Below are 12385 nucleotides of genomic sequence, written 5' to 3'. Positions count from 1 at the left end.
GTGTGACCCCTTCTTCTCCCCCTGTGTCCTCTCTGCAGGCTGAAATGAGAGGAATTAGTCAAACAATAATCAAGTGTGGCTTTTATTTGTAAAAAGTCATAAAGTGACATTTCCTGTTGCCAGTAGGTGGCGCTCTGACTGTGAGTCAATATTACAGTGCAGACATGTTCAGGGTGTGATTCAAATCAAGTATGGAAACTTTGGAACAGATCATAGAAGAAACGCTGAAGTTATAATAGCTTTGATGTGTAATGGCGAAGGTTCAACTGACAACTGTCTGAGGTGCATGTGAAATTTGGAGCAGATGAGACAATGTATAAAATCATTAGCACGTGTGTGAAAAGTTTCATGACTGTTGATCTGGTGTAAAGCAGACTGGAACTGCATTAAACAGAGACAGGCTCCTTCACCTCAGAGCTGACAGCCTTCTCCATGTTTCACTGATAGAGCTCTGACTCCCCCTAGTGGTTGCTGCCCCTATCCATTTGGCCCCCATCCCTGTGTCTGTCCCCTCTGTAGTGAGGAGTGAGTGTAGGAATGAGTGGAATACCAGGGTTTCCCGCAGCGCTTTCCTGTTAAGGCGGCCGCCGTAACAACAAAGCTGCTTAAACTAACATCTTAAAAAAAAAAAAAAATCCATTTACTAGCGATATTCGCTGTGTTACTCTGTCATGTTTTCTCCCTTTCATTCCAAACCATGTCCGACACTAGTCTCCCTTCTCTGCAGAACGTATTAAAATAATAATAATAAAAATAAAATAAACCGTTTAACCCTCTGAGACCCATTGTAGCGTATACACTACAAAAGATCATGTTGTCTTTAGAGCGTCATAACTCTGTAATGGTTTGCGCCAGAAAGTATGTGTTTTTCTTCCCTCTTAAACTAGAGAAACGGGGCTAAACAACAGTACCCTGCTTGTCCATGTGAGCGATTTATTTTTGATAACAAAACGAATGCGTAAAGTAGTAAAATATGTGACTAGATGTCTCCGTTGCGCATTTCTCCGTTTTGTTTATGTATATCGATCAACTTCTCATCCGCCATCTTGCTAGTGACGTAGAGAGTTATGTTTATGCATCGGACGCTCGTATTGGCTCCCGTAGCGGCTTTACAGCCAATCAGAAAGCCTGATTTACGCTTGGCCATTAGTTGTTGTGTTTGCCCAAACGGAAGACATGGAGGAGTTCAAATCAGAGAAAAGGACGGTCAAAAAGTTACTGTAGTGATAGAGAAAGTTAAATACATAAATGGTACAGAAGAAGTACACTATATACACACATATTTAGGGCAGGGAGAGGAAAGGACCATTCCTGTCAAAAAAAAATAACGCCCATAGACACTACCCAAAATAATATCCATATTTCATATTTTCCCACTTAAAATGGCTGAAATCACGCACAGGTGTATCACATCAGGTGCACATGATAAGAACATTGTTACTCAGCATTTTGAAGGAGCTTGTGCTATTTAAACCTCATACATTCAGTTTGGTGTGCTCCTGACTGTTGACGTGATGTGACATAGCCAAATGAGGTTACAAGGGTTATCTAGAGTGGACCAGAGATATGTAAATGATTGTTCCCGATTAACCAAATGTTTTAAACCCTTGCAAGGTGAATGGTGCTTCTGGTTACTTATTTGGTTTTTGTGTGTTTTAGTGTTGTCACGATACCAACATTTTGGTACCGATACAGGTATCAACATGTATTTCGGTACTTTTCGATACTTTTTCAAATAAAAAGAGAATGCAAAAAATGTCATTACTGACTTTATTTTAATAGAAAATCTTAGAACAATAACATAATCAGTAAATAAAATAAAATACCACAATGCCTAAACCCAAATCTACAATTAGTTTCTGACTTACCAACAGGAGACAAAGCAGCTTCCTTCCTTTCTCCAGACAATTTACCTCCAAAATGGCTCCGTCTCGTAACCTGACATTATTATCACATAGCCTGGTGAATGTGCAGGTCACAACTTGTCCACAAAAGCGTTTTGGAGTTGTTGGATTATGTATTTGATGAGTTTGATCATTTTGATACATGTCACCAAGCTCAGCTGTCACTCAAGTACTCAGTACTACTGAGACTCAAGTACTCCGTACTACCGAGTACTACTGATGCTCAAGTACTGAGAACTACTAGGTACTATGTCACCGAGCTCAGCTGTCCCTCAAGTACTCTGTACTATGGAGTACTACTGAGGCTCAAGTACTGAGAACTACAAGGTACTATGCACTCAACTGTTTGCCAGTACATGTCACCAAGCTCAGCTGTCACTCAAGTACTACCGAGTACTACGGAGTACTACTGAGACTCAAGTACTGAGAACTACTAGGTACTATGTCACCGAGCTCAGCTGTCCCTCAAGTACTCTGTACTACCGAGTACTACTGAGGCTCAAGTACTGAGAACTACAAGGTACTATGTACTGACAAACTGTCACTCAAGATTCTGATCAGTTTGTGCTATCACCGATGTAGGTCCACCTCGATGTGTCCAGAAAGGAGCTCCAGGTTTCCAACATCCCCCCTTCCATGCCAGAGGAGAGGATGAAAGACCGACTGGAGTTGAGTTTCTCCAGGCCCAGCAGAGGAGGAGGAGAGGTGGACAGAGTGGAGTATGACAGGAGCACTGGGACAGGACAGATCAGCTTCCTCCAGCCTGGAGGTACAACTCTTAGATGTAGAGAAAATTAATTTGTGTTTTAGCACCTGGTTTACTAAGACAGAGGGAAGAGCTAAAAAAGAAATGATAAAACACTAAACTGTGACTAGAGTGTGTAGATGAAGCATTGAGTTCAGTTTTACTCATTTAGGGGCTGGCTAGCAGTGTTGTGCATGAACGAGTTCAAAAGAATGCGTTCATTGAACACGTTCATTTTTCTGTGAACTTTGAACTGAACACATTTTGTAAATAAAGAACTTGAACGTGAATTAGTTCAGATTGTGTGAAATGAACGACGAACGTCAATGTTGTGGTCCAATTAAACGTTACAGATTTTTTTTTCTCCTGATGAGTCGAGTGACACGACCTGCTCGCACTTTAGAAACAGCATCTTCTATAAGTTCAGAAAATCGCTCGGATTTCTTCACAGAGTTTGTCCGGGCTTGCGCAGCGCTCCTCTCCACATCTCGGGTTCACACCGGCCGCCGAAGCGGTGCGCCATAGCCGTGGGAAGTGGGGGTGCGGCAGCAACCCCTGCAGGAGAGCACGCGTATTTATGTGTCGTACCACTCGTGATCAAAAAATAAATATTAAAAAAATGAATACTAACTCCCCGTCCCCCTGTCTATTTTGCACTAATATAATGATAATATAATAATGTATGCCTGTGCTGTATGCCATGCAAGGCTAGTATGCTGTCCTGTTACAGAGGCGTTTCAATAAAATACAATCAATTTTGTACAATTTCAAATAAAGCCTATTTTTATGGATTTCTGGCAAACTACACCCCACTACAGCACCCCCAACCAAAACTCACTTCCCACGGCCCTGCGGCGCGCCCATGAAAATCGCTCACGATCCGCTGCCCCCCAGTTCAGACCAGACGTGTATTTCTCCGCGTTGACAAGCGCTTCTGCTGAGCTGTTGTTCATTCAGAGCTATGTCTCTCTATGAGAGAGAGAGAGACACACACACACACACACAGACAGAGAGAGAAAGAGAGAGTGTGTATGGTAGTAGACAATAATAGTGTAGATATACCGTGTGTGTGTGTGTGTGTGTGTGTGTGTGTTTGTTTGTTTGTTTGTTTTCATCTCTCTACTCTGTTTAGATACACAAATATGATTGCATTTGTCAATCGCGAAAATTGCTATTATTTTGAAAATTGACCGGATTGTCTCGTGTTTCTTTGTGTGACTTCCTGCCAGAATTGACGAGATCGCTCATGGCTCGCGTACAAAATAGACCAGATGCCGAAAAAAAAAACTAACTGAACTTTGAACTAGTTCAGAATTGAAATGGTGAACTATGAATGTGAACAGTTCACTTTGAAGATGTGTGAACTGAACTTTGAACTAGTTCATGAAAAGTGTGAACTTGCACAACACTGCTGGCTAGTTAGTTAGCTAGGCCATGATGGATGAAACATTTTCGGTGTCTACTGTTCCCTGGTGTTCTCCCCAATCACGTCTGTGCTTTCCACTGGTGTATTAAGTCTTTGTGTTTCCTTTGTTTCATTGCTTGTTCATGATATTGTCAGCTCATCACTGCTCTGTTTGTCCTACCGGTGTGTGTTCCCAGTGAGATTTCTGTTTTTCGTTCGCCACCTGCTTTCCTGTGTTTCTGCATCTAAGTTTTTTTTACTGTTTAGTTATTTTCATGTTCCTGTGATACATGACAACTGTGGCAGCTTTTAAAATAATTGCTCCACCTTTATCGTGCAGTTGCTCCAAGCACTTCCAGTTGAGATTTTGAACTTTTCAGCAAAACTTTTCTCCAATTAATATTAGTAGTATTAGCAGTAATAGTAAAAGTAGTAGTAACTGACTACTTAACTGAGTTAAGCCCCGCCTCCTGTACGGCGTGTCCAGCCCAGGCGACGCAAATAACACAACTAATGCAGCGACCAAGTTTGTTGTGAACACGGCTTTACAACAAACCAAGTTATTGCTTTACAACAAACAGATAACATCAGTTAAAGTTGAGTTATTGCTCCTGGCCCAGAGCAATGTACAGAGAACTCTTGTTTTGACGTTCCTTGAGCCTGTACATGGCAAATTGCACATTGATTTATAACAATACACAATTTTTTAATCTTAAAAAAGCTAATTATACTCTGCCTGATGTATATTGTATATAGTATGTCTATGCTATTTCCATATCCTATATTTAATTTAAATTTATAAATAAAATAAAAAAAACCTGTGTACTGCGGTATAGTGGAGATGGGCTCAACACTGTGGTGCACCTCCTTATATGGTTATTGCTGCAGCCTTGACCATGCTTGCAAGTTAATTTCCAAAAATCTGAATTTCTGGAAAAGAAATAGGCACTTTCAGACACTGGATCAAGTACAAGTACACAATTCAGTACTTGCCGATACTGAGTACCGATGAGTACTTAATAATACCATTACAGTATTATTATGAAAACTTTGAAAACATTTTTTATTGTAATCAGATAATCACTTTCTGACTGTAACAAATTAAAACATACAACATGATTCTGTTGCTGATATTTTAAGATTAAACTTTGTGCATTCAAGCAATAACATAAACAGTAGCCTCCTGGATAGAAAGCTAGCACAAAGTTACACATGTAAGCCTGAAAAGTTGGCTAATTATGCAAACATGAAATGACATCGCTGTATCAAATGTGACATTTAATATAATATATTTTACAGAACATCAGTGTGATATTTATGAAGAACAAATACAAATTAAAACTGCGAGCAGTGATAACGGGCCCTCGCGTGGCACGTAACTCGGTTAGTGCTACGGCCGCCTGACGTGTCGGACCGCCTGGCCTGGCCACCGCCACGGGGCGGGTCGTCCCAGGCCACCGCCACGTCGCCAGTCGTCCCCGGTCGTTCCCGGCCACCGCCACGGCGCGGGTCGTCCCCAGCCACCGCCACGGCTGGCGTCTGTCGTCCCCGGCCACCGCCACGGCACGGGTCGTCCCCGGCCACCGCCACGGCGCGAGTTGTCCCTGGCCATCGCCACGCCACTGGTCGTCCCTTGCCTGAATCGTCCCGTCCATCACTGTGTCAGATGAGTGAAGTTTTCATGCTCGACTGGGGTGCAAAGTTCCACGACACTGGGACCTTATACTGGTGTAAAAACATGACATTTTATGTTGCCACTAGGTGGCGCTCTGATTGTGAGTCAATATTGCAGTGCCGACGTGTTCAGGGTGGGACTCTCATCAAACGTGAGAAGTTTGAACATGATCCTACAATGTACATTGAAGTTATAACAGTTTAGAGTGTTGTGAAGCATGAAATCTGTCCGTGTTCGTGGGGTCGTGCTTTTCACGCCCTTTGACTTATGTAAGACCTTTTAATGATTTTTAATCATTGAGGCCTCTAGAACAGGCTCATAAAGTTTGGTAGGAATCGGATCAGCAGTCTAGGAGGAGTTCGTTAAAATATACTGCATGAAAGAGGCGAAAAATCGCTTAAAATTACGCATTAAATGCAAAATGGCTGACTTCCTGTTGGGTTTAGGGCATGGGTCCAAGAGGCTTTTTTGTACATCTCTACATGTTCAATGTACATACAAAGTTTCATACAGGTACGTCAAAGTTAAAGGTGTTCAATATCCGAAAAGGAGCCGTAAAAGTGTAAAAACATGATATTTCCAGGTACCATCAGGTGGCGCTCTAACCTGAGGTCAATATTACAGTGCATACATGTGTAGGGTGAGACTCTTATCAAACATGTCAAGTTTTGAGCAGATTGGACATTGTATCCTGAAGTTACAACAACTTCCTCTACACTGGCCAAAACGCAAGCCCTGGCCACGCCCCTTGACTTTTGTAAGACCTTTCGATGATTTTGCATCGTTGAGGCCTGTAGAACAGTCTCAGTGAGTATGGCAGCAATCGGATGAACGCTGTAAGAGGAGTTCGTTAAAATACAATCCCTACAATAGGTAAAATGGGAAAAATGGCCTAAAATGGCTGATTAACTGTAGCGCCCCTGAGTGGTCAATTTAGATAAAACTTTCAGGATATGTTCCAGGGAGAGATGTCAACATATCCTGCAAGTTTCGAGCAGATTGGCCATTGTATGATGAAGTTACAATGACTTCCTGTACACTGGCAAAAACGTCACGCACTCGCCACACCCTTTAACCTATGCAAGACCTTTTGATGACTCTTCATCATTAAAGACTTGAGTACATGATGACCAAGTTTGAGATGAATCTGATAAAGCTGCTAGGAAGAGCTCGCTGAAGTATAAAATTTAAAACTTTCTATCGCCAGTAGGTGGCGCTCTGAATATGAGTCAATATTGCAGTGCTCATGTGTTCAGGGTGGTACTCTTGACAAACATGTGAAGTTTTGATCATATCAGACAATGTACATTGAAGTTATAACAGTTTAGAGTATTGTGGCGAAGCATGAAATTCGTCCATGTTCAGGGCGCCGTAATTGCGCTACCGTAGGACTTTTGGAAGACCTTTCGATGATTTTGCATCGTTGAGGCCTCTAGAACAGTCTCAGCGAGTTTGGCATGAATCGGATCAACGGTGTAGGAGGAGTTCGTTAAAATACAAAGCCTACAATAAGCTAAAATGGCCAAAAATGGCCTAAAATGGCTGATTTACTGTAGCGCCTCCGAGTGGTCAATTTTGATAAAACTTTCAGGATATGTTCCAGGGAGCTATGTCAACATATCCTGCACGTTTCGTGATGATTGGGTTAGAGATTATGGAGTTATGTGTATTGATTTCTAGAGCCCCGCCCCTCTGATGTTCATTGGCTAATAACTTCTGAACGCAACGACTTTTTTCAACGCTTTTCATGGCACTTGCCCAGCTTGGTCTGATGATGAGGCACAGCAAATTTGGTGAGAATCGGATCTACGGTTTTGGAGAAATTAGCAAAAACGTGTTTTTCACAAAATTCAAAATGGCGGAAAATTTCGGTAGGCGGACTTTAGTACTCCAAGAGGATTTTTTGTAGAGCACACTTGCCTGCACATGTGTGGCGACTTTTGTGTCAATTAGAGTTACGGTGTGCTGGGGCTGGCCTAACACACGTTAGGTGGCGCTAGAGAGCCACCTTTTTGTGGCCAACTATGAAACCTTTAAAATATCAAATTTTTCGCCAGTCCCCATGTGCACACCAAATCTTTTAAGCTAATTTTGATGTTAAGGCCTCCAAAATGGCAACCGAAGTCGCGGAAAAATAATAATAAGAAAAAACAATACAGTTTCAATAGGGCTTCGCTGCCCGACGTTGTCGGCGCTCGGGCCCTAATGACACTTACAGATGTGTCCAACAAGACAACTGAAGTATAAGTAAACTGATACTGATGAATGGCTTGTAATTAACCATTCGATGACATCTGTCTCCAGCCAGAGCTAACCAAACATAGCCAGAAAGATAATTACCTGAATACAATTCATAGAACAAGATGCTTGTAGCTGTAACTGCAGCGTTAAGCGGAGGCCATTTCTCCTCAGCTCTCCTCTTAGTCCAAACGTTGTGCTTGGTCTTAGATGAGATGTTGTATCATGCTGCTACCATATTTCCACCAGCATCTCCACTGTCCAATGCTGTCCAACATCCATTTCCAAAAGTTACAAAGTAGATTTATCTCTCTTTGGCAACTGTGTTCCACTCCTAATAATCTGAATATCAAACATGTTGGAAATGATCGCAGCGGCCCCGATGGGTCTCAGAACTCAGGGATCTGTAAGCTCAAATTACCAGACCAAGGTGTTCTACCAGAATTCCCCTCCGACTGTCAGGAGGGTGAATCAGTAATAGATTGGCGCAATTCTCCTGTAGTGTGAGCTAGGGTTGCACATCTCTTTGTGATAAACGATACGATATGCATCTAGATACACAGGTTACGATTCGATTCAAAAACAATATCCTTTTATTACAGACCGATTCGATTCCATACAGTGTAAGAACGATACAATTTGATTCTACAGTTAATGTTTGTTGTAGATATTTTAGAAAATAAAAAAGCCGATTCTATGAAAGTGACAGTACAATAGTTTCTTTTCAAATATGTAAAATACCACATATCCCCAAGCATTGTGGCTGTATGGCACTGGCAACAACAAAAAAACAGAACAAAATCACAATGTCAATGTATTTATTTTTAGACATGGACCAAAAAAAAGTCTGGCTGAATCATTGGATGGCGGTCACAGGACAGTGTCGTGGACGCTACCCGTGCTGCGGCCGCCTCTTGTGGCGCAAGTTGAGACACAAGCGATTGACATTCAAAGCCATCCGTCTCTTACGTGCGGTCGTAGAGTGCCTGCGGTCACACGCCAGCGTCGCAGCCGCCTACCTGTGCTGCGCCCGCCTCTCCACCTCCACCTCCTCCATGTTCCGTGTTGTCCCTTGTTTATAACTCATACCAGCAAGGCAGCTACGGCGTTTCGCGGGCAGCTTCAGCTCTCGCGTTGTTTTAGAGACGCTGGTGTAATGCCGCCAACCGCTTCAAAGTCGGTTTAGGAAAAATGCGCAAAAACGTGTTTTTCACAAAATTCAAAATGGCGGAAAATTACGGTAGGCGGACTTTGGTGCCATAATGTAATTTTTTGTAGAGCACACGGATCTGCATGTCTGTGCAAAATTTCAAGTCAATTGGAGTTACGGTATGAGCTGGCCATCCTTCTTTGCGTTAGGGGGCGCTAGCGAGCCAGCTTTTTGTGGCCAACTATGAAACCTTTAAAATCATTGAATTTTCGCCGTTTTCTATTAGTATGCAATTTTTTTCAACTTCTGAATATGATAAGGCCCCCAAAAAGGCAGTTATGCGGGAAAAATAATAATTAAAACTGCGAGCAGTGATAACGGGCCCTCGCATGGCACGTAACTCGGTTAGTGCTACGGCCGCCTGACGTGTCGGACCGCCTGGCCTGGCCACCGCCACGGGGCGGGTCGTCCCCGGCCACCGCCACGTTGCCAGTCGTCCCCGGCCACCGCCACGGCTGGCGCCTGTCGTCCCCGGCCACCGCCACGGCGCGGGACCTTATACAGTGTAAAAACATGACATTTCATGTCGCCAATAGGTGGCGCTCTGATTGTGAGTCAATATTGCAGTGCAGACGTGTTCAGGGTGGGACTCTCATCAAACGTGAGAAGTTTGAAAAAGATCAGACAATGGACACTGAAGTTATAACAGTTTAGAGTTTTGTGAAGCATGACATTCGTCCGCACTCGTGGCGCCGTCCTGGCCACGCCCTTTGACTTATGTAAGACCTTTGATGATTTTTAATCATTGCAGCATCTAGAACAGTCTCACAAAGTTTGGTAGGAATCAGATCAACGGTCTAGGAGGAGATCGTTGAAATACTGCATACAAAAGGCGAAAGATCGGTTAAAATTTCACATTAAATTCAAAATGGCTGGCTTCCTGTACATTTTAGGCTATGGGTCCAAGAGGCTTTTTTGTACATCTCTACATGTTCTACGTACCTACAAAGTTTCATGCGGGTACGTCAAAGCTAAAGGTGATCTTTCTCTTCAGAGGAGCGGTAAAAGTGTAAAAACATGATAGTTCCAGGTACCATCAGGTGGCGCTCTGAACTCATGTCAATATTGCAGTGCACACGTGTTCAGGGTGGGACTCTCATCAAACGTGAGAAGTTTGAACCAGATTGGATTATGGACACTGAAGTTATAACAGTTTAGAGTATTGTAGCGAAGCATGAAATTCGTCCATGTTCATGGCGCTGCCCTGGCCACGCCCTTTGACTTTTGTAAGACCTTTCGATGATTTTGCATCGTTGAGGCCTGTAGAACAGTCTCAGTCAGTTTGGCAGCAATCAGATGAACGCTGTAAGAGGAGTTCGTTAAAATACAATCCCTACAATAGGTAAAATGGGAAAAATGGCCTAAAATGGCTGATTAACTGTAGCGCCCCCGAGTGGTCAATCTTGATAAAACTTTCAGGATATGTTCCAGGGAGAGATGTCAACACATCCTGCAAGTTTCGAGCAGATTGGACATTGTATGGTGAAGTTACAATGACTTCCTTTACACTGGCAAAAATGTCACACACTGGCCACGCCCTTTGACTTATGCAAGACCTTTTGATGACTCTTCATCATTAAAGACTTCAGTACATGATGACAAAGTTTGAGGTGAATCTGATAAAGCTGCTAGGAAGAGCTCGCTCAAGTATAAAACTTAACACTTTCTATAGCCAGTAGGTGGCGCTCTGAATATCAGTCAATATTACAGTGCAGATTTGTTCAGGGTTGGACTCTTGACAAACATGTGAAGTTTTGATCATATCAGACAATGTACATTGAAGTTATAACAGTTTAGATTTTTGTGGTCGAAGCATGAAATTTGTCCAAGTTCAGGACGCCGTCCTGGCCACGCCCTTAGACTTTTGTAAGACCTTTCGATGATTTTGCATCCTTGAGGCCTCTAGAACAGTCTCAGCGAGTTTGGCATGAATCGGATCAACGGTGTAGGAGGAGTTCGTTAAAATATAAAGCCTACAATTAGCTAAAATGACCTAAAATGGCCTAAAATAGCTGATTTACTGTAGCGCCCCCGAGTGGTCAATTTTAATAAAACTTTCAGGATATGTTCCAGGGACATATGTCAACATATCCTGCAAGTTTTGTGATGATTGGGTTAAATATTGTGGAGTTATGTCCTTATATGAGTGTAAAAACATGACATTTCATATTGCCAATAGGTGGCGCTCTGATTGTGAGTCAATATTGCAGTGCAGACGTGTTCAGGGTGGGACTCTCATCAAACGTGAGAAGTTTGAACCAGATCGGACGATGGACACTGAAGTTATCACAGTTTAGAGTATTGTGGCGAAGCATGAAATTCGTCCATGTTCAGGGCGCTGTAATTGACTTTTGTAAGACCTTTCGATGATTTTTAATCGTCGAGGCCTCTAGAACAGGCTCACAAAGTTTGGTAGGAATCGGATCAACGGTGTAGGAGGAGTTCGTTCAAATACAAACCTTTCAATTAATAAAATGGCTTATCTACTGTAGCGCCCCCGAGTGGTCGATTTTAATAAAACTTTCAGGATATGTTCCAGTGAGATATGTCAACATATCCTGCAAGTTTCGTGATGATTGGGTTAAAGGTTATGGAGTTACGTGTATTGATTTCCAAAGTCCCGCCCCTTTTGATGTTCATTGGTTAATAACTTCTTAACGCAATGATATTTTACAAAGCCTTTGATAGGACTCAATCACATTGGTCTAGTGATGATCCACAGCAATTTTGGTGAGAATGGGATGTACGGTTTAGGAGAACTTAGCAAAATCATATTTTTCAGAAAATTCAAAATGGCGGACAATTTTTGTAGGCGGACCTTAGTAGTCCCGATGGCAATTTTGTAGAGCACACTTGCCTGCACATGTGTGCAAAATTTTGTGTCAATTGGAGTTACGGTGTGACATTTGGTCTAAAACGCATTAGGTGGCGCTAGAGAGCCAGTTTTTTGTGGTTGATTACGAGACCTTTAAAATGTCGCAATTTTCGCCAGTCCCCATGTGCATGAACATTTTTTTCAACTTCTGAATATGATAAGGCCTCCAAAATGGCAACGAAAGTTGTGAAAGAAAAAGAAGAAAAAACAATAGTTTCAATAGGGCTTCGCTGCCCGACGTTGTCGGCGCTCGGGCCCTAATTAAAACTGCGAGCAGTATCGTGACAGGCCCGAGCTCATATGCGGTCGTGGAGTGCCTGCGGTCACAGGGCA

The 12385-nt window shown here is 42.7% G+C and overlaps 1 protein-coding gene across 1 annotated transcript in view; it reads left to right on the top strand.

Annotated features, from left to right (window-relative positions):
• The window catches only part of nmi (N-myc (and STAT) interactor), a 117898-nt gene that overhangs the window by 65906 nt on the left and 39607 nt on the right, over positions 1 to 12385 (top strand). The window contains exon 8 of the mRNA XM_084022275.1: positions 2487 to 2673. Coding sequence (XP_083878401.1) covers positions 2487 to 2673 — 187 coding nt within the window. The remainder of the gene's footprint in view (positions 1 to 2486; positions 2674 to 12385) is intronic.

The sequence above is a fragment of the Eutrigla gurnardus genome (assembly GCF_963514095.1).
Source record: "Eutrigla gurnardus genome assembly, chromosome: 12".
In the NCBI taxonomy this organism is placed as follows: domain Eukaryota; kingdom Metazoa; phylum Chordata; class Actinopteri; order Perciformes; family Triglidae; genus Eutrigla; species Eutrigla gurnardus.
The sequence above is the reverse complement of the archived record's forward strand: the minus strand, read 5'-3'. Positions and strand labels throughout refer to the sequence as shown.